Here is a 27,638-nt window from a genome sequence, read left to right as displayed (position 1 = left end):
AATAATGAACAAAGTTAACTTATGTTGGCTTTTTTTTACCTTTCCGTTTGATCCTGACTTGTATGTACAGTCTGGTCTAATTCACTGTTTCCTTTATTTTTGTTTTAATCTCAAACGCATATTCTAAAATCCAGTTATGTCCAGTTATGTTGTTATTTGGATGGTTGCCCAAGTTTAGAAGGGCTGATCTAATTCTCAGAATTGTTTTCTGAAGTAGGACTGTGTACTTCGAAGTCCATTAAACAATTTCATTACCTCTTGATATCTGTCAGAATTCAGATTTTTCTGGTTTGTTTCATGCTTAAATTTAGTCATAGTCCATTAATTTGCTAACATCAGGTGATGATGTACTGAACGTAGATTAATTTTCAAAGTAACTCAAGCCTTGAGTGAATCAGTCATTTCTGTATGGCGTCCCCTTGGCCTTTAACCACGCCCGCCAAGGTGCTCCTTCTACCTAAATGCAACTGTTCATTTACTCGGTTTCTTCATTGTTTATTGCAGTTCCCCAAAGGCACAGACTGTGACCTACTCATATTTGTATCACCAGCACTTAGCACAGTGCCGGATACTTAGAAGATCCTTCAGTGTTTGTGTGAAATGGCAATGCCAAATTGCAGTTTGTATTTTCAGCAATAAACTATTTTAACTTTATTACTTCCAAGTGGAAAAGGCTTTCTTACGAAGTAGAATATATTGAACATAATTTCATTTTTTCCTGATGAGTTGGAATAAACATGCGGACATAGGCCGGCCGCACGTCCTTCTTTGAGCTGCTCAGAATCAGCATTTGTGCTCTCGCTTCAGGGCCCAAGGGTGTCCATCCTTCTCCCCAGGTGCTCCTCCCTCGTCCCACACCCTCCTCCCCATTTCCTTGATGAAGCAGGATCACCCACTGAACCAGTTCAGACTTCAGTTTCTAAGGAAGCCTTCCTTGCTGTCCCTTCCCCCTCTAACACAGGGGCTAGACCAGGCTCTCCTTTATAACATCCTTGCTTTCATTTGATAATTTATAGCACAGATCTTAAATATTTACTGAAGAATTATTTTGTTCATATATCCCTTCCCAATTTAACTCTAGGCTCCACAACCATAATGTCTTTTATGTTTGACTCACCATTGTTTCCACTCTTGACTGAATATTTTTGTAGAATTAATATTTCTTGAGAGTCTGCACTAACTAGACTGTACTGTGGTGCTGACACTGATTCCTTGAATAACTACTGGTGTGTGCAGGAATTTTTAAACTTTTACTCAATGGACCTAGTTTATTCTTAAAATTGTTTTTTCATACTTCTGGTAATTTTTTAGGTCTACAACATTGTTTTCATGTGTCAGCTCTCTTTTACCTTTATTGTCAATATTTATTTACTATTATTTTCTGGTCTGCTCATTCTTCAGTCTTATAAAAAAGGTAGGGTGATGTGAATGATATAAGACTAGAAGCAGAAAGGCAACTAGACAAGGTGTTAGTCAGCAGCTCATCAAGCTGGAAGTAGCCAAAAACAAATAGCAACTGAAGAATGAGGGTTAGTTTTGTCCCACAATAAGAAGTTCAGAAGCAGCTGCTATCATGATGCTGTCAGGGACCCTGGCCTTTCTGCCTTTTCTTCCACATCTTTGGCAGGTGGACAGCCCCTGTCATGTTCTCCCATCTTCAGGAGAGCAGGTGTGTCCCTGGAATTCTCCAGTAGATTTCTGCCAATGCTTCCCTTGTCAGAACCATGTCACATGGCCTTGCTGGGCTGGGGCTTGGAGTTGCTTGCTTTCCAGGCTCTGTGGCAGAGGAGGAGAGGAAAAGGAGAGGGGAAGGGGAAAAGAGTTCAGAGGGTTGATGGACCAACCTACAGGATCCCCCTCACAGACCAGCATCTTGGTCCTCCCTGGACGTTATTAGGGCAGGACAAGGGACAGGCCAATAAAGGTCAAGAGGGAGTGATGGGCATAAATGATATTAAAGAGTTAACATGTAAATTTGGTAGCCAAACAGAAGAAATCTAGGGGCATCGAGGCTGATAAAGAAACTGCTTTTTGAATAAGATGTAATTCAGTTTAAATAACATCATTTCAGTTCAGTCCCTCAGTCGTGTTTGACTCTTTGTGACCCCATGGACTGCAGCACTCCAGGCCTCCCTGTCCATCACCAACTCACAGAGCTTACTCAAACTCATGCCCATTGAATTGGTGATGCCATCCAACCATCTCATCCTCTGTCATCCCCTTCTCCTCCCACCTTCAATCTTTCCCAGCATCAGGGTCTTTTCCAATGAGTCAGTTCTTCCCATCAGGTGGCCAAAGTATTGGAGTTTCAGCTTCAGCATCAGTCCTTCCAATGAATATTCAGGGCTAATTGCCTTTAGGATGGACTGGTTGGATCTCCTTGCAGTCCAAGAGACTCTCAAGAGTCTTCTCCAACACCACAGTTCAAAAGCATCAATTCTTCGGTGCTCAGCTTTCTTTATAGTCCAACTCTCACATCCATACATGACTACTGGGAAAACCATAGCTTTGACTAGACGGACCTTTGTCAGCAAAGTAATGTCTCTGCTTTTTAATATGCTGTTTAGGTTGGTCATAACTTTTCATCCAAGGAGCAAGTGTCTTTTAATTTCTTGGCATCAGTCACCATCTGCAGTGATTTTGGAGCCCAAGAAAATAAAGTTTCTCACTGTTTCCACTGTTTCCTCATCTATTTGCATGAAGTGGTGGGACCAGATGCCATGATCTTAGTTTTCTGAATGTTAAGTTTTAAGCCAACTTTATCACTCTCCTCTTTCACTTTCATTAAGAGGCTCTTTAGTTCCTCTTCACTTTCCGCCATAAGGGTGGTGTCATCTGCATATCTGAGGTTATTGACATTTCTCCCTGCAATCTTGATTCCAGTTTGTGCTTCATCCAGTCCAGCGTTTCTCATGATGTACTCTGCATATAAGTTAAATAAGAAGGGTGACAATATACAGCCTTCATGTACTCCTTTCCTGATTTGGAACCATTCTGTTGTTCCATGTCCAGTTCTGTTGCTTCTTGACCTGCATACAGATTTCTCAGGAAGCAGGTCAGGTGGTCTGGTATTCCCATCTCTTTCGGAATTTTCCAGTTTGTTGTGATACATACAGTCAAAGGTTTTGGCGTAGTCAATAAAGCAAAAGTAGATGTTTTTCTGAAACTCTCTTGCATTTTCCATGATCCGTCGGATGTTGGCAATTGATCTATGGCTCCTGTGCCTTTTCTAAATCCAGTTTGAACATCTGAAAGTTCATGGTTCACGTACTGTTGAAGTCTAGCTTGGAGAATTTTGAGCATTACATTGCTAGAGTGTGAGATGAGTGCAATTGTGTGGTAGTTTAAGCATTCTTTGGCATTGCCTTTCTTTGGGATTTTTGGAATGAAATCTGACCTTTTCCAGTCCTGTGGCCACTGCTGAGCTTTCCAAATTTGCTGGCATATTGAGTGCAGCACTTTCACAGTATCATCTTTTAGAATTTGACATAGCTTAGTTGGAATTCCATCACCTCCTCTAGCTTTGTTCATAGCGATGCTTCCTAAGGCCCACTTGACTTCACATTCCGGGATGTCTGGCTCTGGGTGAGTCATCACACCATCGTGATTATCTGGGTCATGAAGATCTTTTTTGTACAGTCCTTCTGTGTATTCTTGCCACCTCTTCTTAATATCTTCTGCTTCTGTTAGGTCCATACCATTTCTGTCCTTTATTGTGCCCATCTTTGCATGAAATATTCCCTTGGTATCTCTAATTTTCTTGAAGAGATCTCTAGTCTTTCCCATTCTGTTGTTTTCCTCTATTTCTTTGCACTGATCACTGAGGAAGGCTTTCTTATCTCTGCTTGCTCTTCTTTGGAACTCTGCATTCAAATGAGTACGTCTTTCCTTTTCTCCTTTGTCTTTTGCTTCTCTTCCTTTCATAGCTATTTGTAAGGCCTCCTCAGACAACCATTTTGCCTTTCTTTTTCTTGAGAACGGTCTTGTATTTGTAAGGCCTCCTCAGACAACCATTTTGCCTTTTTGCATTTCTTTTTCTTGAGGATGGTCTTGATCACTGCCTCCTGTACAATGTCACAAACCTCTGTCCATAGTTCTTCAGGCACTTAGTCTATCAGATCTAATCCCTTGAATCTATTTGTCACTTCCACTGTATGATCATAAGGGATTTGATTTAGGTCATACCTGAATGGTCTAGCGGTTTTCCCTACTTTCTTCAATTTCAGTCTGAATTTGGCAATAAGGCGTTCATTATCTGAGCCCCAGTCAGCTCTTAGTCTTGTTTTTTTCTGATTGTATAGAGCTTCTCCATCTTTGGCTGCAAAGACTATAATCAGTCTGATTTTGGTGTTGACCATCTGGTGATGTCCATGTGTAGTCTTCCCTTGTGTTGTTGGAAGAGGGTGTTTGCTATGACCAGTGCTTTCTCTTGGCAAAACTCTGTTAGCCTTTGCCCTGCTTCATTCTGTACTCCAAGGCCAAATTTGCCTGTTACTCCACGTATTTCTTGACTTCCTACTTTTGCATTCCAGTCCCCTATAATGAAAAGGACATCTTTTTTGGATGTTAGTTCTAGAAAGTCTTGTAGGTCTTCATAGAACCATTCACCTTCAGCTTCTTCAGCATTACTGGTTGGGGCATAGACTTGGATTACTATGATATTGAATGGTTTGCCTTGGAAATGAACAGAGATCATTCTGTCATTTTTGAGATTGCCTCCAAGTACTGCATTTCGGACTCTTCTGTTGACTATGATGGCTACTCCATTTCTTCTAAGGGATTCTTGCCCACAGTAGTAGATATAACTACTAAATAACATACAGTCAAGGTAATATGGTCACTTTCCTCCAGACAATAAATATTATTGTAGTGTATTTCTTTTCAGTCCTTTTTACATGCATATTGTACATTGTTTTGATCATTATAATACAAATGTATATCTCACTTTTTAATTTTTAAGTTAGCTAATATTTCTCCATGTTTGTGCCTATTAGTTTCTCAGATTTTAAATGTTAGTTGCCACCTCCACATTAAAAATAATTTTATGTGTGTAACATTTGTCATAATTTGTGTTAGTTCTTTGGATTATATTTACATAAATGTGAATCAAAAGATAGAAATAAAATTGCATTTTATTATTTTACCAAGGTACCAAATTGCTTGCCAACCAGTACTGTACTGTGAAATATTTCAACTAAGACAATGTGGTAGGAAGACAGAAATATGAGAATCAGGAGGCGAGGGCCTGTTTTGAAATGAAGACTGGGAATTTAGTTTGGATTTAGACACATTAAATTTGGGTTGATAGTGGAATACCAGTTTGAAATAATTCAGCAAGTAGCTTGATGTGCAGGACTGCCAAATGATTTAAAAGACATTATTTAGCATAACAGATACTGACCAAGAATTGCAGAGATGGTTTTTGACACAATATGATCTTTAAGAGAGGTCATAGTAAAGAAGGTGGTAAAATATCATTTATACTTAGGAGAAGGAAAGAAGCAAGGACAGTCCAAGAAGAAGAAAGAGAGAGAAGCAGGGAGAATCGAGGTGATGGCTGGCTGGTGTGCTGTCAGAGGGGCCTGCACAGGCGCCAGTCTTGGGAAGGAGGCTGTCCTCAGTGCAGGCGTGGAGTGGATGAGGATGAGAAGAAACAAGAGGTTCTGCTGAGCCCTGGTAGCTCCCTCCGCACCAAGGGGAGGCCCGTGAAGCCAGCTCCTTTGAAGTCTAGACCCGCAGGCGCTGCTGGCTTGGCCTGAGACCCCAGCCCTTCTGCTCTCTGTCCCCTTCTGTGCGCGGGCTATCCCCTGGGGCTGAGCCGAGGGCCCAGCTCTCTCTCCCTGGCAGTGCTTTTTCTCTATCATTTACCTCCACATTCTGACATCTGATCCTCCTGGGAGCCAAGCCCTGCCCCAGGCTTCTCCTCCTCTTCTCTGGAGAGAGGTCAGAAGGCAGTGATCCTCCTCAAGGGGCAGGGCAGCAGAAGGACAGAACGTGAAACCTCACACCGGGTGTCCGGGGAGCTGGCAGCGAGGAAGTGGAGACCTTTGCCGTTAGCCAACCCTGGGCCTTGGGAGAGCAACTCAAAGAGCACAGCCTTTTAGAAAGCTGCAGGTCCCCACAAAACAGCCCCATGCTTTACTCTGCAGGGCAAACTAAACCATAAAAATGCATGCCCTTGTACTGGACAGCTTGAAGCAGTGAACAACTGAATTAAGATTTAAGTCTAGGGTTAATATAAATGCTTAAACAATTGAGGAGACAGATCAACATGTCATAGGAAACTAATCTCATTGGAATGTCTCCCCCCGCCCCCCTGCATTCTACTTGCAATTCCAGTGTGCTAGTGTAGCATATCTTATTTGCCAACTCTTTTGTTTGTATATGATGATTCTGGACATTGTTGTAAATTTACAAAATAGTTTTAAATACTTCTGCTCTGTTTTAGTTGTGTAGGGAAAAAAAAACACACTCTGCAAAGTTTAATAGAAAATACAATTCAGTCTTTCTTTTTTTTCTTTTCTGGTCACAAATGTCAAGTACCTAGTTATTTGGAAATACCTTCTGTGCTCAGTTGCTCAGTCATGTGTGACCCCCTGCGACCCCATGGGCTGTAGCCCGCCAGGCTCCTCTGTCCATGGGATTCTCCGGGCAAAAATACTGAAGTGGGTTGCCATGCCCTCCTCCAGGGGATCTTCCCAACTCAGGGATCAAACCCAGGGATAGAATCTGCATCTCCTGCATCGGCAGGTGGATTCTTTACTACTGTGCAATGTGAGAAGCCCCTATAAACAAGACTGTTTGGTCATTTACAACAGTGTACCTTGGCTTCCCTTCCCAGAGGACAGGCTGCATGCAACCTGGACAGAGGGTGCCATTAATATCTGTGACGCTGTCAGCTACACACTCAAGTACAAACCCCCTCTAATGAAAGGACACCTCCTGGCACGGTAGACCAGGGTTTCTCAGCCTTGGCGTGTGGACACTGGGGCCAGATGACTGTGGTGGGAGGACGGTCCTGTGCATTGTAGGACATTTAGCAGCATCTCTTGTCTGTACCTGCTAGATGTCAGTGGTACCTCTCAGTGTGACCATCAAAAATATCTCCAACCATTGCCAAATATCCTGGGGTATCTGTATGGGCACAGAACCACCTCAGTGGGAACTACTGGGACACTCTAGACATTCATCCCCAAGACTTCCGACCCAGGGCCCAAGCTCCTCTTCAGAATTATACCTGTATTATCCACACTCTGTGCCCAACTCAAGTCTGGACCCCAAATAATGCTTACTTTCCTCTATCTTCTTTTACACTGGATATTTAAACCAGAAAGGAGCAAGAAGACCATCTTGGCCTCGATTTTATCTTTAACTAGCAGCGCTTCTGCCTCAGGCTTCAGACTTTTTTTGAGAAAACAGTATTAACTAGATTTGATGAAAAAAGATTATTGAGTGTTTGCTATATGTTGGGCACTCTTCTGGGTGCTCTAGAGCCAGCCCTAAATTCTTGCCCTCATGGGGCTTTCATTGCAGTGGGAGGCAAAAAATAAACCAGTCACATACTTGGAGAGAAATAAAAGGAGAAAGAGTGTGTGTGGAGGGGACCTCAGTATTAACTACGGTGACAGGGAGTCTGCACAGAAAAGATGATCTCTGTTTTGAGTTGACAGCTCTGAGTTGAATGGGGCTGCCACCAGCTAAACTGTCACAGTTTCCTGACCCCTCTTTTGGGAACTAGATAAATGCTGTTCAGAGTGCTCAGCAGAGGGACTGGCTCTCGGTACAGGGTCTGTGGGCGTTACAAGCAGGGCTTTCAGTCAGCATGTCTGCGTTCACTATCTGGAGCCATGACTTCCTGTCTTTGGTCTCCCCCAGATTCACCTCACTTGTCTGTGAAAGGAAGATAAGCTTAATATCAACCTCATACAGTGGTTAAAATAGAAAGAGAGAATAGTACAAATGCTTAGCATAGTGGTTGCCATGTCTTTGGTATTCAATAAATGTCAGTCATTCTTAATATGCTATACCAACTTACAACACCCAAAAGAAGTCATCCCCAAGGCATGTCAGTTCATCCTAGCTTCTCCCTAGTAGAATGCTCTCTGCTCTCTGGTGCATGCCTGCGTGTGTGTGTGTGTGTGTGTGTGTGTGTATGACCACATCAAGCATTTGGTACAGTTTCTGGTCAAGAATAAGGACTTCATAAATAAAGCTCATTATTAATGTCATGATCCCCATCATCCTAGTACATGAGAGTTAATATACCACATGTACTGGCCAAGATTGGCTACTATTTATGTGACAATGTTGATTAAAATGGACTCAACAAACACTGTGTGTATTCACTGTTCTAGGTTCTGGGAAACAACAGTGAACAAAAGAGTTGAAAATCCCTGCCCTCATGGGGTTGCCATTCTAGTGAGGGGAGGCAGAAAAAGTGACATAAAGGGAACCAGTTTTATAGTATATTGGAAGGTGACAGGTTGTCCAGAGAAACATAAGATAGGGAAAGAACCTGGAGACTAAGGGGCCTGGGGGTGCAGGGGTGGAGGAGATATGAGCTCTGTTATGGGAGGTGTCTATTAAGGTCTTTGAACCATTTTTTAGAGGTGTTTGTTTTCTTATTGTTGAGTTTTAACAGTCCATTGTGTACTTCAGATCAGTGTTTTATCAGTTGTCTTGTGCAAATATTTTATCCCAAGCTGTAGCTTGTCTTTTCATTCTCTTGCCATTGTCTTTTACAGAGCAGATGCTTTTAATTTTAATAAAGTCCAGCTTATCAATTATTTCTTTCATGGATTGTTTCTTTGGTGTTGTATCTAAAAAGTCATCACCATACCCAAGGTTTTCCCTGTAATATCTTTTAAAGATTTTATAGTTTTACATTTTACTTTTAGGTCTACTGTCCATTTTTAGTTAATTTTTGTGAAGAGTGTGAAGTCTGATTCTAGATTCCTTTTTTTCTGTATGTAGATGTCCACTTGTTTCAGCAGCACTTTCTTCGCTCTGTTTTATTATCTTTGCTCCTTTGTCAGATATCAGTTGGTTATATGTTTGTGGGTCTGTTTCTAGGCTCCCTGTTCTGTGTCATTGATCTATGTGTGTCTGCTCCTCTGCCAGCACCTCACTGTCTTCTTAGTTGAGCTTCATGGTCAATCTTGAAGCCAGGTAAAGTCAGTCCTCCCATGGTGATTTTCTTCTTCAGTATTGTATTATTCTAGGTCTTTTTCTTCTCTGTATAAATTTTAGAATCAGTTGTCTATATCTACAAAATAACCTGCTGGAATTTTGCTTGGAGTTGTACTGAATGTCTAGATCAAGTTAAAAAGAACTGACACATGAAAAGATGCTCAACACCACTCACTATCAGAGAAATGCAAATCAAAACCACAATGAAGTACCATCTCACGCTGATCAGAATGGCTGCTATCCAAAAGTCTACAAGCAATCAGTGCTGGAGAGGGTGTGGAGAAAAGGGAACCCTCTTACACTGTTGGTGGGAATGCAAACTAAATACAGCCAGTATGGAAAACATGGTGGAGATTCCTTAAAAAACTGGAAATACAACTGCCATATGACCCAGCAATCCCACTGCTGGGCATACACACCGAAGAAACCAGAATTGGAAGAGACACGTATACCCCAATGTTCATTGCAACACTGTTTATAATATCCAGGACATGGAAGCAACCTAGATGTCCATCAGCAGATGAATGGATAAGAAAGGTGTGGTACATACACACAATGGAATATTACTCAGCCATTAAAAAGAATACATTTGAATCAGTTCTAATGAGGTGGATGAAACTGGAGCCTATTATACAGATTGAAGTAAGCCAGAAAGAAAAACATGAATACAGTATACTAACGCATATATATGGAATTTAGAAAGATGGTAATGATAACCCTGTATGCGAGAGAGCAAAAGAGACACAGATGTATAGAACAGTCTTTTGGACTCTGTGGGAGAGGGTGGGATGATTTGGGAGAATAGCGTTGAAACGTGTATATTATCATATGTGAAACGAATCGCCAGTCCAGGTTCGATGCATGAGACAGGGTGCTCGGGGCTGGTGCACTGGGATGACCTAGAGGGATGGGATGGGGAGGGAGGTGGGAGGGGGGGCTCTCCTGAACCCACTGTGGGGAACACATGTACACCCATGGCTGATTCATGTCAATGTATGGCAAAACCAATACAATATTGTAAAGTAATTAGCCTCCAATTAAAATAGATAAATTTATATTAAAAAATAATTTTAAAAAAAGAACTGACAGCCTGATAACGTTATCTTACTACTCTAGACATGGAACATCTCTCCATATATTTAATTCTTTTCTTTTGTTCATCAGATTTATAGTTTTCCTCATATAAATCTTTTATATATTTTGTTAGATTTAAACCTAAACATTTATTTTGGAGGGCTCTAATGTAAATTATAAGTTTTTAGTTTCAAGTTCCACTTATTTATTGCTGGAATGAAAAAAAAATTGTATATTAACCTTGTATCCTGAAGCCTTGTTATAATCACTCCAGCAGTTTTTTTTTTATGAATTCTTTCAGATTTTCTTCATAGACAATCATATCATCTACAAAGACAGCTTTATTTCTTTCTTCTCCATATGTATACCTTTTGTTTCCTTTTCTTATCTAATAGCATAATTAGGATTTCCAGTGCAGTTGAAATGAGTGGTGAGAGGAGACATCCTTGTCTTATTTCCAATGTTAGTGGAAAACTTTCCAGTTTCTCACCATTAAGAATAATATTAGCTGTCTGTGTGTGCTCATAGGGTTTCCTAAATATGCATTATCAACTTGAGGAATTTCCCCTTCATTTACTGAGAGTTTTTTATCGTGAATTGGTGTTGGATTTTGTCAAATGTTTGTTCTACATCTACCATGTGATTTTTCTTTTTCAGCCTTGTTGATGTGGTGACGTGATGGATTATATCAACTGATTTCTGTATGTTGAAGGTGCCTTGAATACCTGGGATCAAGTGTACCTGATCATCATGTATAATTATGCATTGTTGGATTCAGTTAGCTAATATTTTGTTGATGATTTCTGCATCTATGTTCATGAGACATATTGAGTGTAGTTTTCTTTCCCTATAAATGTCTGGTTTTGATATTAGGATAACACTGGCCTCATAGAATGAGTTAGAAAGTATGACATCTGCGTCTTTCCCTCTGGGATATTGTAGAGAGAGAACTGGTATAATTTGTCCTTTAAATATTATGGTAGAACTTAACAGTAAACCCATCTGGGTTGAATCCATGGATGTGGACCTGATGGCTTAGGAGGGACAACTGCATATTTATTGAAAAATTCCACATATTAGTGGACCCATGCAGTTGCAACCCATGTTGTTCCAGGGTTTCAACTGTGTATCAGTTGATTGATGACCTTGTTGAGCCTGGCAGTGTCCTTTCTGATTTTCTGCCAGATGGATCTGTCCATTCTGATAGAGAGGTGTTAAAGTCTCCCAGTTCAACAGTGTATCCTTCTTATCCTCTTCTCTTTTTAGTTCTATCAGTGTTTGCCTCACATAGTTTAATACTCTGTTGTTAGGTACATACACATTAAGGCAAAGTGGACTTTTAGCGTTTGGGGCTTGCTTGGTGGCTCGGATGGTATAGAATCTGCCTGCAACTTAGGAGACCCGGGTTCGATCCCTGGATCGGGAAGATTCACTAGAGAAGGGAATGGCAACCCACTCCAGTATCCTTGCCTGGAGAATTCTATGAACAGAGGAGCCTGGTGGGCTAGTCCATGGGGTTGCAAGAGTTAGAATGACTGAGCGACTAACATTTTTACTTTTTTTCATACTATTTATACTTAATGTTGTTATTGATCTTAGCCCTCCCATTTTTTGTTTTCTGTTTGTTCTCTGCTTTTCATTTCTCTTTTCTTTATCCTGCCTTTCTAAAGGTTACTTGGATTTTTAAAAATTTCATTCCATTTGAATTATCTGAAGTTTTTTTAGAGTATATCTCTTCTCTGAGCCATTTGACTGTTTAGATCATCCACTGCATTTTTATTTTGGGCTACTATATTTTTCATTTCTAAATTTTCCTTTTGGTTCTTTTTTATATCTTTTATTTATTTGCCAGTAACTTTTGTTTTCTCTTCAATTTGGGTCAAGCATGTACATGTTTACTCTTTGAGACATTTTTACCATGACTCACTCAAAGTCCTTCTTAGATAATTCTAGCATCTCTATCTTCATTGCTATCTACTGAGTGATCTTTTCCATTGAAGTTGAGATTTTTCTGGTTCTTGGTATGACCTCATTTAAAAATGAAGCCAGATCTTTGACTTAGCCATTGAAAACCTCAATAAAGTTAGAAGACTGAAAAAACACAGAGGATGATTGCAGAGAGGAAAGCATTTAAATGAGAGATTAATATCAAAGATACTTTTAAAAAATCCTATGTATTTGGAAATTAAATGTCTGCTGCACCTGATCTTAAGTCTCTGGATATATTCCAGTGTTTCCTAGTTCAAAGTCTATGGGAACTTGAATAGAATTTGTATCCTACTGTTGTGTGAAAATTGTATAAATCTTAATTATGTCAAACTGGTTCATAATGCTCTTCAGGTATACTATATTCTTCTACTTCTCTGTACATTCATTCGGTTAACTTCTGAGAGTTTGATATTGAAACTCCAACTAAGAAATCTTAATTTATCTACTTAAAACAATTGTAATATATAGTGAAACTATATGTAACTTTGTTCTGTATTTTCCAAATCTCCTGTAAATGTGTTATCATATTTTCACAATTTAAAAAATAAAAAAAAAAGATAAAAAAAATGAAGCCAGGGATTTGGACATATTATGTTAGTAAACTTGAGATCGTCTGTTTTTTTGGCTTTTTTGACACTGCTCCTGCAGGAGAGGAGTGGGCATTGCCTCAATAAAATCAGGTGGGATGGAATTCCAGGTTCCCCATTTAGACTGTGTTGACATAAGGAGGAGCCCTCCTTGGTACTTCTGGGCCATAGTGAAAGTTCTGGCTTCCCACTATGCTTCCGTTGATGCTATCCTGACCAGGAGGGGCAGGACTGAATTGTTACAACTTTAACCATGATTTCCACTTACATGATAGGTTTGCAAAGGTGGCCTCATTACTATGGCTGGTGGTGAAAGTCCTAAATCTCCACTCGGCCTCCTCTGATATCGCCCCAGGGGGAGGGATGTCTAATTTCCATGTTGCAGGGGTGGAAGTCCAGGGTCCCCACGTGGTCTCCACTTTCACTGTGAATGGTGGCCCCGTTACTCTACGGAAGTCAAAGTCTTGGCCCCACATTCAGCTTTGTCTTCTACAACCTTGCGTGTGAGTGGAGGGGGGAGGGCAGGTTACTACAGCCTCTCGGCAGTCAAAAACTAGGCTCCCGCTCGGTCTTTGCTGATCAAAGTGGGGCTGAGGCCAATGTTTTATTCTGTGTTTTTTTAAAAAAATTATTTTATTTTTGACTGCACTGGATCTTCATTGCTGCACTTGGGCTTTCTCTAGTTGTCTCAAGCAGACAGCTGTTTTCTAGTTGTGATGTGCAGGCTTCTCGTGGTGGCTTCTCTTGCTGCAGAGCACAGGCTCTAGGGTGCGTGGGCTTTAATAGTTGCAGCACATGGGGTCAGTACGTGCGGCTTGTGGGTTCTGAAGTGCAGACTCAGGAGTTGTGGTAAACGGGTGCCACGTGGAATCTTCCTGGACCAGGGACTGAACCCGTGACCCCTGCATTGGCAGGAGGATTCTTAACCACTGAACCATCAGGGAATTCCTCTGTGGTGTTTGACTTGTGTCAAGTGGTTATTTTCTAAAAGTTTCTTGCTTTGATAGGCAGACTCTTACCTGGTTCTTTGGTGGTGGTGGTGGTTTAGTTGCTCAGTTGTGTCCCACTCTTTGCGACCCCATGGACTGTATCCTACCAGACTCCTCTGTCCATGGGATTTCCCAGGCAAGAATACTGGAGTGGGTTGCCATTTCCTTCTCCAGGGGATCTTCCCAACCCAGGGATCAAACCAAACTGTTTTTGTTGGAAATTTTTTTGACTGTGATTGTTGGCATTTCTGGGTTGCTTGCTTTTCCATATGCAGTGAACGTTACTACCTGGTGGTGATAAAAGCCTCACCTCCCTTCCTTCTTTGACATGACCCCAGCAGGGGCCTGGTCTGCTGCTGTGTCCCTTGCTGTTTCCCAGTTATTGGCTCCCTGTGCTCTAAGTATTGGATGAATGAGCAAAAAGAAAACCTGAACTCGCCATCACATCATTCCTTGGACTCCAGGTTTCGCAGTCGGCCTTCTTCTTCTCTCCCGTCTTTCTGCCTCTTCTCTTTGTTTCATAGATCATCACCAGGGATTTTCATGGTGACTAAAAGAAGCAATAGGGGAAGGCATGTGTGCTTCATCTTCCTGGAAGCAGAAGTTCACTTGATCTAGTTACATTCTGAAGGCACAGCTGACCGGATTCACTGATGGCCTGCTGTGAGGTGTGAGGGAAAGAGCAGAGTGAATGAGGACACTTTCTCAGCAACTGGAGGGATGAAGCTGTTATTTTTAGTGATGTGGAAGGCTGAGATAGATTGCTAAGAGGAAGCTTGGGTAGTTTTTGGACACATTGAGTTCAGGACACCTAGCAGAGATATTCTGTAAGCTTTGGGGTCTCAGAGTTTTGAGTTAACGTGGCCCTTTGGGCAGAAAGTGTGCATTTGGGAGACATTGCTTGGGGGTGTATTTAAACCATGGAGAAAAATAAAACCATTTGGAGAGTGAGATAGAGAGAAAGGAGGTCGGTCCGAGGTTGGAGCCCTAAGATGATCTGTTGTTCAGACGTCAGGAAGAAGAGGAGAGACCCACAGAGGAGACTGGGGATGGGCTGCGAGGAAAGAGGGAAGAAAACCAGGAGAGTGTGGTATTCTGCAAACCAGAAAGGGAGCGCTTTCTAAGAGAAGGCCGTGCTACGCTTGGCCAAATACTGCCTGGAAGTAGAGTGAGGCGTGGACGGAGGTCTGACCCTTGAATTGAGCAGGCTGTCCGCAACAACCTGACCTCGTGCTTTGCAATCTAGATTTATTTCTTCTCAGGCTCACTACCCCTATATCCCCTTTAACACATACATCACATTTTGTGTGATCTCTCTTTTCTTTCTTTTACCTTTAAATGACAGTATATGAATGATACATGTAAGTCTTGCTTGATAAATTTCAGTGCTGACATGAGGGATTAATTAGATCCAGTGAGTTTATCAATTATTGCAGCTGTTAATTGCTCAAAGGCACCATCATCATTTCTTCAAAGTTGTTCACGGATATCCATATTTCTTGTTTCTGTGTATTAAAAACCTACTAATGTACTGGCAAATATATAAGAAGAAAAATGTTATTTACTTTATAAAAATCTTTAATATCACAACAAAATGACTTACTCCATTTCCTGTGACAAGCTCCTATTATGTGCAGTCATTGAGCGAACCCACCTACTTTATTTTACAAATGCTGCCTCCCTGGATCTTGAGACCATACTGTCAGGTAGAATTCATTGCTGCCTTTTCAAAGCCAAGGAAACCAAGAGCGTTTGGGTTTCTCAACTCAGAGTTCAGCTCTGCAGTGAGATGCCTCCATTTCCACAGTCGCCTTCTTGATAACATTATAAGGGAAATTATGCCTTATTTTTCTAACAAGCAATATATAGTTTAAAACAAAATCTATTTGTTATTTAAGGGAGAATTGGTGAATTCTATTATATTTAGTTTTGGTATGGTGACTCAATATGAGTTTTTTTCTTTTCTTTTTTACTCTTTATTGCTCTTTACAAACAAGTTTGAGGGTATAGAAATAAAATTCAAGTGATTTTTAAATGTGGTTATTTTAAAACATGACTGATTTTTATAAAGTGCTTTTTCTAGGACTCAGATTCATTGCTCCAAGACTGCATGTGGCCGTGATAGAGCATTGATCTAGTGTTGTTAAGGGAAGTGACACATTTTATGGAAAGCAAAGTGTTAACTTGTTCCCAAAGCAACAGCTGTTGCGACACAATATGAAGGGCATTTGCTCTAATAGCTTGCTGTGTTGAGTAGCTCCAGAGGGAAGTCTTCCAAAGATGTATCTTATCACTGCAAATAAATAAATAAAACCAGATTCCCCCACTATACCATGTACAAAGTAGCTATGAGAATGCTGTGTTTGATCTTTTCAATGGTTTTCTGCCTAAAATGTGCAGTTTTAGAAGGCTGGTCTTCTCTAGCAGAGAGTTGGAAGTTCAGTCTATGCAGTTCATTATCAAAGGGAAATATTGACTATTCACTTGTTGAAACTAACCAGAGACATTGGAAGTGACTTCTGAGACTGCTGGGCTACCTTTTTATCAGGAAACAAACAGAAAACCAGGGAGGCTGGATAGTGACCACTTCTCAAGAGCAAGCAGCAAATAGAAGACAAGTCGGTGAAGACTCAGGGATGCTGATAGGCATTTCTGCCCCGTTCCTTCAGATTGAGCCCTAGAAGAGGCCTAGTCAGTGAGAGATGGGCAGAGGGGTTTAGGTCCTTGGTGAATGCTGACTTGGAACAGCAAAGACCAGTGGAGAAAATGTAACTCAGTCTGTTGGTGAATACGTAAAGTGTGAGTGTTTGTTTGGGAGTGAATGAGGCAGGCTTGCCCTGCCAGGGACACAAGCTATCTTGTCTGTCCCCAGGAGATAGTCATTTCACACCCGCGAGCTAGCACTCCTCCCTTGCGGGTTCACATCTCAAACCATGAAGATCTGGGTTCCAAGCTGGCCAGCTACTCTTCCAAGGTGTTCGCTGACTGGGACTGCCCCCTGCTTGCCTGCAGGGCCCTCACACCGCAGTAGCCAATGGGCACTCTCAACTCTATTCCTTTATTTTTTTCCTAGAAACTTTTTAACTCCCTTTTGTTATTACAAGTCCTTGATAAGGTCTCTTGCCATTACATTTTACTCATAAGACAGGCTAGTTTCCATGAAGTATTGTTAGATCTTTTAGGGTGCCTTTATCTCTAAGTATTTTACCCTTTAAAAAAAATCAAGCAAATGTAAATTTATAAAATAAAGAGAAGGGAGTATGTGTTTTACTGCCTTTGTTTCTCTTTCCCCCTGAACAACGCCTGCCCCCACCCCCCCGCCAAAACCAGACTGCAAACCTTTTGCCAGTGGTGTGATTATTGATAGATTAAAGCTCTATGTGGTTAAAACACCTGTTTTAATTTAAGTTTATTAATGATTCTTTGTATTGTTTGTAGGGAAAGTTTCATGTAATGTGAGCTGAAGTGTGCTCCTGGTGAACAACTATATTCTACAAGGACCCTTGTGACCTCCCTCCTGCCTTCTCTCTCTCTCACCACTTCCCCGGCACTGAAGCTTTCCCTCTCTGTGCTCTCACACTAAGCTCCCTGCACACACCACTTTCTTCCTTGACTTTTGTTCACACTTTCTGCTCTCTGCCTCCATTTCCCGTATTCCTGCTCTCCCATTTAAGAAGCACTTCCTCCAAGGAACCTTCTGTCACATGCCAAGACTGCGTCACATGCCCTTCTTCTATTCCTGGGCGGTGTACCACGGGATCCTGCCCTTGCCCTTGGCATAGCTGCAGTCAGCTGATTGTGGCTTTCACTCCCAGTAGACTGCTTGGTAGCACATGTTGGACATTTTTCATGGCACATCACCAGTATGTACTTATCTAGCACAGTCCCTGGTACACCGTCAGTGTTTGAGCATGGGTGAAGGAAAAAGTGGAATTTAATTCAGTTGTTAATGGCTTCTTTTGCTGGTGTTTTATGATAAAAATAGAGGAGAACTATCCCATCATTTGACTGCTGTGTAATTCCTAAACTAACTTTTCTGACAGAGAAGTACAGAAACTACTTTTGAGTCAACTCACTTAGAGAAAGATTCCTGGATGTACAGTTGTGACAAAAGACCATAAAATTCCTCAGAGAAATGTGTGTATAGGGTATTGCAAATTTTTGGAGGCGAATCATCTGAAAGATATGGGCTCAGGGGTCTAAGAAACTTACAACAAAATATTCACCATCAAGTAAGCAAGGATTTGCTATACTTATTTTCAATTATCTGTCCAAAGCTTTGGGTAAACAAGTTCATATTTAATGTTTAAAAAGTATGTGAATAAAGGAATCCTAAGATTGTTCCTTTTCTGGCTCAATATGAAGGACAGCAGGTCTTCTCAGGAATAGACCTGACTTTTTAAGAGGGAACCCATTAATGAGGAAATTTGTCTCTCTTCTAGCCTTGTTAGAGTTCGGCAGGGTCATCTACAGAAGTTCCCAATGTTCATGATCATTTCTGTGCACTGGGTGTTCAGGAGTGTGGGAAGGACAGTGACATAGTCCTTGGTGCTCCTGGCATCTAGGTGTCCACATCTCCCCACTTGACCGCTCAGCTCTTCTCTTCCTGTGCCTGTTTCTCCCTAGTAGTGATTTCAGTGATAATGGCCCCCTCCAGTCATCGTGATCAGAGGCCAAGACCATCGATTAGTTTCCATTTTGAATGAGTGTGCTTTGTTCTTTCCCATGGTCATTAAATATCTCACCAACCTTGACTGTATATGTTGAGATTTCAGTGGGGACTGAGTGATAAGTTAGCAATTATCTGCTTATTCGTATTTTGTTGAGCATCCATTGCATGTCAGGTATAAAGCTTTCCCTAGAGTAGGAAAGATGGGCTAGACTGGAGTCTTTGCCCTGCAGAAGGGCACCGGCCAGAAGTGGATGTGGGAATGTAAAGAAGGACAGTGCCGAGTGCTGTCCAGTGATGGGCAGGCTTCAGGAACACTGACAGAGTGTGAGGCCAGACTCCACTCCATGCTGACCTGCATTAGCTCTTTCAGTCTTCTTAAGGGCGTGGTAGGATGGCTGTTGGTATTATCACATTATAGAGACAGAAAAGACAGATTGACAGAGGAAAAGTTGACGATTACATGTGCGCACAGAGGCCTTCGTAGAAAGGCGAGACCTGAAGAAGCCGATATGCCTGGGAACTTACGAATCTTTTATGAACATGGAGATGTGACAAGACGAAGGAAAAAGAAATTTGAGGCTGGGTTTTAAATTGTGGGAAAGTGACCAGGAGAAATATATGAGTGAAACTAACGGAAGAGATGGGTTGTTTTGGTAGGTTTGTCTGAAGACCCATCCTTATGCTGACTTGCTGTCTTTTTCGTGGCCATAAAACTCCTCCTCCGGAGGTCCTCGTTTCTCCGCAGTTTCTCCTTCTGGTCAGACAAGGAAAACTCCTACAAGTGTGTGTTGATTCCGTGTGCATTGGTTCCAGTTTGACCCCAGCTCACAGTAATCCTGGTACCAGACTGGCATATGAGGGGTGGCCTGTTCTGATGTCCTTCGCCTCGCTTCTGGGACCCTTGGCTTCCTCCCTACCACGGCCTTGAGGATGCCAGAAGAGCAGCCCAGACAATGACTAAGGAGCGTGGGTGTGCCCCAGCTCTACCCGGCGAGAGAAGCCACACTACCCCGCGACGGGGCCTTTCCCAAGGGCCCTGCCCCCCGAGGCACCTTCTCCCTCTCAGCTATTCCTTGGCAGCCAGGTTTACAAAAGGGAAGTAAATAAACTCTCTTGGCCCTCTCAGTGTTCTCTTGGTCCTGAAAATCCACGGCCTGGGCATAGCACGTGACTTGGCACGTCCTCCGCCGAGGAGCTCAGGCACCGACGCGCTGGGCAGCCTGTCTTTCTGCTCCGGTGCCGGCATCACTGTATTTTTAGACCCGCCCGACGTCGCCAAGGCAAGTGGTGTGTGGAGATGCAGGACCAGCTTGCTGGCCTGAGCAGCAGAAGCGGCTTGCCCGAAGCTACAGCAGCATATGCCGCAGGCCCTCGTTTGCCGACGAGGATAGTGGAGGGGGTGGCAGTGCTTTGTTTTGGCTTCATTTTAGAACGTTTTATAGCACTTCACACTGTCTGTGCTCCAGGATGTGTTGAAACGCAGGACTGGCTTTCTGAACTAGCTTCGTGAGGTGTCTGAGGCAAGATAGCAAGCTTTGAAAAATGAACACCACTGAAGTTTATCTTGAAACTGCAAAGACAATATTTACATTTTTATAGACACAACAGAATAATTAATCAAAACACCATAGATTTGGAATCATGATCATTTGGATTGACTTTCCCCTCTCTGCGCTCTATATGAAAGAGGGTTTGTTGTGTAAATTAAAATATTACAAAATCCAGTCGAGGTGTCTTGGTACCTTAAGGGAACAGCCTGTGCGGGCATACAGATGACAGCCATGAAGACAGCCTTTTTCTTGCTGGTTTCTCACCACCCCTAACAACAGAATCACTAAAGCTCATGTTATCTCTGCCCCCCTCCCCTCTCCCCACCCAGCAGCAGCCCTCACCTGGAGGCTGTAATAACTGCTTTACTTGTTTTCCTTGGTCTGTCCTTTCTCTTGCCAGTTCATTCTCCGTCCATCTACAGGAATGATGTGTGGGTGTTAAGTCACTTCAGTCGTGTCCGACTCTTTGCGACTCGATGGACTGTAGCCCGCCAGGCTCCTCTGTTCATGGGATTTTCCAGGCAAGAATACTGGAGTGGGTTGCCATTCCCTTCTCCAGGGGATTTTCCCGACCCAGGGATTAAACCTGAGTCTCTTGCCCTAGCAGGTGGGTTCTTTACCATCTGAACCACCAGGGAAGCCCGTGAAAGTAATACTGTAAGGGTGAAAGTTTAATCGATTTAGGAAAATAAACTGAGTACTTTAGGAGAACCATTTCTATAACGTCTGTTGTTAGTTATTTAACAACAATGTCTGTTGTTAATTATTCACCCTCCTCCTCATTACAACACCCAACCAAGGACCACTTTGTTAGATTAGTTCACCAATTTATTTAGAATTAACAGAACTTCATTTCTTTGAAAACAGTAGTTAATTCTGGCCTCTCACAGATTGATTCAGATGAAGCTTTCCTTTAATTAATCCAAATTGTGATGATGTAGATTACATGTAAATCTATTCATATTGTATATCTTGCTTCATGTTCTAAGGAATTAATAGAAATTCAATATTATTTAAGTTGAGCTTTGAATTGTATTTAATGGTAGAAATGGATTTTTAGAGATGTTTTCACTTGGCACAGTTCAAAGCTTTCAGAGACAGAACTTGCAGTTTTTATGGGCTCATATTAAGAACAAGGAAACAGATTGAGTATTCTCAGAGATACATTCAAGATCTAGGAGTCTTAAGCAGTATATAAATCACTACCCAAACAAGAACATTCTTTAAACTTTTTAGTGTCTATGTACTAGAACTGAAAGCTTGCCCTATCCTAGATCCATGAGATTAATAGATATATTTTAAATATTAACTACATTGTTGAGAAGAGCATTTTATTACAAAGCATGTAAAAATAATAGCAGTAACAAATATTTTTGATTCTTTACTGCATGTAACTACTTTTCATGTATGTTTACAATCCTTCCTGTAAACTTATTTGAAGGATAGTACTTTCTGGTTTAGAAAACTGTGTTCTATCAGAGTCACACAGTTAGTAATATCTCAAAACACCTGCAACGTAATTCACTTCATGTTGAAAATTCTCGGATTGCCTCAGTTTTACTTCAGGCGGTGAAAGAACTACTCAATTCCGAGACGATTCTTCATTACAACTGAACATTTCCATTCTGGTATCGAAGTGTGCCACATATGCAAACTAGGTAATATAATTAGCTAAGAAACAGGAAGTTCCAAGAAATTCTGAAGTAGGCTGCGAGTTGCGCACTTTGGAACACTGACGCGCGGGCAGACATAAAGGCTGTGGTGATTGCCGTAAGGACATTCATCACAGCTCTCCAGGCAGCCAGGACCCCCTCCATAAAGTACCAGTCTGTTGCGCCTGCGTTTTACCATGGACTGAGAATCCAAAGTCAGGCGGCTGTGCTAGGGCAAACTAGGGCAGAAAGTAGCAGGTCTCAGGGTCAGCAGTTCCTGGGGGCGTTTACCCCCTATTTCCATCTGGCTCTCTTTGCTCTCACCCTCACCAGATGCTTTCTGTCTCTTGCAGTCCCTCTGATATCGTTAGGAGTCATTTTAGGGGCTCCAAAGAGCTCCGGTACCCAGAGCTCTCGGTCTCGGTGCAGAAAAGAATTCAGCAGGAGGCAAAGTGATAGATAAGAAGTGATTTCTTAGAATAGGTTTGTTGTGAGGTTTATAAGCAGACAGGTGAGAAATGCAGTGCCCTGGAACTTACTGGGCTACAGTTTCATAATCAAAGGAGAAGTGGGGAGGGGGAGAAGAGCTTCTTTGTTTTTCTCAAATAGGTGTCATGCTTCCATCATCAGTTCCTCCTCCAGTCTGAGCAGGAGAGTATTCTTGTCTCTGCATGGTCAAGCTAAGTCCACAAATTATTGTTTTTTTGTGTGTACAGAATGTGTCCTATGGGTCACAAACTTCCTAAGCTCACTGGACAGGATGTGGGGTGACTAACGCCTAAGTTTAAGTAACTGGTCCAAGGTGACATTGTATGTAAGTGGTGAATACTCTGCTGCTGCTGCTAAGTCGCGTCAGTTGTGTCCGACTCTGTGCGACCCCATAGACGGCAGCCCACCAGGCTCCCCCGTCCCTGGGATTTTCCAGGCAAGAACACTGGAGTGGGTTGCCATTTCCTTCTCCAATGCATGAAAGTAAAAAGTGAAAGTGAAGTCACTCAGTCGTGTCCAACTCTTAGTGACCCCATGGACTGCAGCCTGCCAGGCTCCTCCGTCCATGGGATTTTCCAGGCAAGAGTACCGGAGTGGGGTGCCTTCTCCGGGTGAATACTCAGGTCACTCTGATTCCCAAAGGTGTGTTTCTCTACTGTACTGTGCTTTATAATTTGTCATGCTCCACTTTCCCCGGACCACCTCTTATTAACATTTACACCCCGCTTGCCACAGAACCACCTCATGATAGTGCAGTAAATGAGGTGCATGAAAGTGTAAACTGTGAGGCTCCTCTGTTATCTAGTAACTCTGGTCGGACAGGGAAGGCAAAGGTTTGTCTCAAAGCCTTCCCTCTTACTTCCCACAGTTAAGTCGATTAGTACTTTCCTGCCCTGTGCCCCGAGGAGCTGGAATACAACCACAGAATGCCTCCTTACACAGTCACCCCAGCAGCCATGCCCCATGAGGCACATCGGCATGTGAGGTGAAAGCCTACCCTTGTGTTCTTGCCTTCAAAACCCAGTTACTGACACCAAAATGTAAACTTCTTTTTCCTGTTTAACTGCAGTGGCTCCTCTCCTCAATATTCCATCTTCCCATCCTCTTTGCTCTTAAAGATTCCAGTTTATTTATATATATTTATATATATATATATATATATATATTTTTTTGGCCAGGTGGGCTTGTTGAGAAAAATCATTCTTTACTTTCTTATAAGTTTCTGTATTTTCATAAAAAAGTGTACTTTCCCCAGTATGTTGTGCTATGCTTCCCCTCATTTACACATGTAGGAATTTGTTTTTGTGTTTTAGCCTTTGGGAAATGATGAATTTGTTTAGTGGATCAGTAATTATCCCACTCAAAAATGATCATTAGAATTCCTCTTTATTTGATTGCTATACGTCACCAAATCCACTATTTATCACCAGCTGCATCCATTAATTCAGACTTACTGACCCTTGACTAAGAGACCACTATAACTTTTCATTTTAAATCTAAGAACAAATATTAATAGAAAGTAGTAAATCTTAAAACTATCTTATTTTAAATCTCAGTCTATACAAACCTTTTTTTTTTTTTTTGGCTTTGCTTGTCATTTTTATTACCTTAAGACTATTTTCCAATAGAGTCACAATCTAAATAGAAGCCCAATTTTTTGTTAGGAAACGGGGGACTATTACCAGCTTCTCAGGGATCACTGTGGTACAAGCATCATCTTCGCAGGAAGTAAGAGGCAGTGTTTGTGGATGTGAATGCCTTTTTATGTCTTTGTCCATTTGGTGTAAACTCCTGTGTGTGACCCATCTGGGAACTTGCTCAAGAGGAATCTTTCTAGAATTTTGAGTGTTCCCATTTCTAAATGGATAAGCTGGTCAGAAAAAGAGCTCCCAGAGTATATTAAGCTTGTGCGTGGTGTAAATACCAAGCTTGTGTTGATAGAAGTTCGGCATCATTGAATCCAAAGTCATCTGGTGAGGCTTCATTTCAAAGATAACTCAGGACCACAGCCTGGGAGCCTGCCCAGCAGTGCTGGGGCTGAAATTAGAAACCCGGAGAAGAGAGAAACTTGCTGTGTGACAGTCTGCCATGTTCACAATCTAAGTGTGCCTTATTCTTCTCCTTTTCTCCTGGGGTCTGCAGTTTACCGTGGCTTCTGGGCAGTCCTGATGCTTCTGGGGGTGGTCGCCGTGGTGACTGCAAGCTTTCTGATCATCTGTGCAGCTCCCTTCACCAGCCACCTTCTCTACAAAGCCGGGGGAGGCGCCTACATTGCTGCAGGTACGTCCAGTGTGAAGGCTGTGATTTCTAGCCGTAGAGTACATTTCTGTATTTTTCAGCTCTGGTTTCAAAGATGAGACTTCTAGGAGTTAGTAATATGTTAATATGCACATACAGTATTTCCTGAGTGCTGCCTAGGTGGCACACACTTTTCCAGGGACTTTGTGTTTTCCATTTGCTCATTGTATCCACGTTCTGTGAATGAAGACAATAGGCAGGAAAGCTCCACTGTAAGAGCCTTTTAATTTCCCTTGTCCTGTTAAATTTCCACCTGTAAAATGGGAGTCACGACACATCTGTCTATAACATGTGGATGTATGTGAAGCCTCTTGTGTGTGCCTAAGAAGATAGCTCATTACGATATTACAAACCCTCATGATTTATTTCGGAGAAGGCAATGGCACCCCACTCCAGTACTCTTGCCTGGAAAATCCCATGGACGGAGGAGCCTAGTAGGCTACAGTCCATGGGGTCGCTAAGAGTCAGACACGACTGAGCGACTTCACTTTCACTTTACCCTTTCATGCACTGGAGAAGGAAATGGCAACCCACTCCAGTATTCTTGCCTGGAAAATCCCAGGGATGGCAGAGCCTGGTGGGCTGCCGTGTATGGGGTCGCACAGAGTCGGACACGACTGAAGCCACTTAGCAGCAGCATGATTTATTTATCTCAGGTGAAAATCAATGTTTTCTATAACATCATCATTCCATTTTCATAATTGTGGTTCATATGCATTATCTAAGCACCTTCTCTGTAAAACCTGCATTTATTTTAGTCAGCTTTCCAACTAGTCCTTCTAAGTCCCACTGAAATGATCATAGTACAAATAGAAAAATACTGAATAGGTGAGTTTTGTGAATTTTAAGACTTTTTCTCTTCATCAGGAATTAAAATTCAGAGCACTAACCTGAAAACATAAGCACAATATCTTTTTGTAAACATAAGAATTCTAGGAATTTAGACAAACTTCAGCCTAAGACCCAACTGTGGAGGAGGAAATGGCAACCCACTCCAGTATTTTTGCCTGGGAAATCCCATGGACAGAGGAGCCTGGTGGGCTACAGTCCATGGGGTCACAGAGTCAGACACAGCTGAGCACTATCAAGACCCAAATGGACCTGCCTTTGCTGTGTTGCAGGGTCACATGAGAAGATCCAGGTGCCTCACCTGAGACTGTAGTGGCCATGAAGGACAGGACAGGCTGGGCGGCTCAGCGGCCTTTGTAGTTGCTGCAAAGACAAACTCATGTTGCTGCCCAGAGTCACTTAACCGATGGTCAGTTAACAAAATGGCTTCTTTAAGCACTATTTTTGTATAAAAATTATACTTAATTTTGCAGGGGAATAAGAAGAGTAATCTCTGCTCAAAGAGCTTAAAAACCCCACAAACTAACAACAACAGCAAATGAAACCAAAGCCCACCCTGGGGGCAGGGGCCCTATCTAACCTATTCTGTCTTTCTTCTCATCTCTTATTTCAACTATTCTCTTTACTGAGTCTTCAGGGAGTCTTTATCAAGGTCCTAGATTTACCCATCTGAGCTCATGATTTTAAAAATAACTTTAAATATTTGAAATATAGTTCACATACCACAAAATATATCATTTTGAAGTGTGTCATGCAGTGTTTTGAGTACATTTCTAGAGCTGGACAAAAATCAGCACGATCTGATTCCAGAACATTTTTTTTTCTTATCTTATTATAAAGAAACCTCATCCTTCCCTCCCCTTCTCTCCCCTCCAGCTCTGGGAACCACCAGTCCACTTTCTGTCCCTGTGTGTTTCCTCTTCTGGACATTTCATGTCTGTGGAATCACACTGTGTCTGGCTTCTTTGACTTAGATGTCACAACTGATAATCTCTCTACACTTCATAATTCCATTAGACCAGATCCCTTATTCAAATCCTAAAAGATGATGCTGTGAAAGTGCTGCACTCAATATGCCAGCAAATTTGGAAAACTTCACAGTGGCTACAGGACTGGAAAAGGTCAGTTTTCATTCCAATCCCAAAGAAGGGCAATGCCAAAGAATGCTCAAACTACTGCACAATTGCACTCATCTCACACACTAGCAAAGTAATGCTCAAAATTCTCCAAGCCAGGCTTCAACAGTACGTGAATGATGAAATTCCAGATGTTCAAGCTGGATTTAGAAAAGGCAGAAGAACCAGAGATCAAATTGCCAACATCCATTGAATCATCGAAAAAGCAAGAGAATTCCAGAAAAACATATACTTTTGCTTTATTGATTACGCCAAAGCCTTTGATTGTGCAGATCACAACAAACTGTGGAAAATTCTCCAAGAGATAGGGATACCAGACCACCTTACCTGCCTTCTGAGAAATCTGTATGCAGGTCAAGAAGCAACAGATAGAACCAGACAAGAAACAACAGACTGGTTGCAAATTGGGAAAGAAGTATATCAAGGCTATATATATTGTCACCCTGCTTATTTAACTTATATGCAGAGTACATCATGTGAAATGCCAGCGTGGATGAAGCACAAGCTGGAATCAAGATTGCTGGGAGAAATATCAGTAACCTCAGTATGCACACGACACCACCCTTATGGCTGAAAGTGAAGAGGAACTAAAGAGCTTCTTGATGAAAATGAAAGAGGAGAGTGAAACAGTTGGCTTAAAACTCCACATTCAGAAAACTAAGATCATGGCATCTGGTCCCATCACTTCATGGCAAATAGATCGGGACACAATGGAAACAGTGAGAGACTTTGTTTTCTTGAGCTTCAAAATCATTGCAGGTGGTGACTGCAGCCATGAAATTAAAAGACGCTTGCTCCTTGGAAGAAAAGCTATGACCAACCTAAACAGCATATTAAAAAGCAGAGACATTTCTTTGCTGACAAAGGTCTGTCTAGTCAAAGTTATGATTTTTCCAGTAGTCATGTATGGATGTGAAAGTTGGACTATAAAGAAAGTTGAGCGCTGAAGAATTGATGCTTTTGTACTGGAGAAGACTCTTAAAAGTCCGTTAGACTGCAAGAAGATCCAACCAGTCCATTCTAAACGAACTCAGTCCTGAATATTCATTGGAAGGACTGTGTTGAAGCTGAAACTCCAATACTTTGGCCATCTGATGTGAAGAACTGACTGATTGGAAAAGACTCTGATGCTGGGAAAGATTGAAGGCAGGAAGAGAAGGGGAC

The 27,638-nt window shown here is 42.0% G+C and overlaps 1 protein-coding gene across 5 annotated transcripts in view; it reads left to right on the top strand.

Moving 5' to 3' along the window:
- TMEM182 (transmembrane protein 182) overlaps window positions 1–27,638 on the top strand; it is a 65,922-nt gene that overhangs the window by 22,320 nt on the left and 15,964 nt on the right. For all 5 annotated transcript variants that reach the window (XM_081591456.1, XM_081591451.1, XM_081591455.1 and 2 more), the window contains one exon: window positions 24,334–24,471. In XM_081591456.1, coding sequence (XP_081447582.1) covers window positions 24,360–24,471 — 112 coding nt within the window. In that variant the 5' untranslated portion in view covers window positions 24,334–24,359. The remainder of the gene's footprint in view (window positions 1–24,333; window positions 24,472–27,638) is intronic.

This window comes from Giraffa tippelskirchi, chromosome 4 (assembly GCF_054371585.1).
Source record: "Giraffa tippelskirchi isolate mGirTip1 chromosome 4, T2T-mGirTip1v1.2.pri, whole genome shotgun sequence".
NCBI lineage: Eukaryota > Metazoa > Chordata > Mammalia > Artiodactyla > Giraffidae > Giraffa > Giraffa tippelskirchi.
Note: the sequence above shows the minus strand (reverse complement) of the source record. Positions and strands in the feature narration are given on the sequence as shown.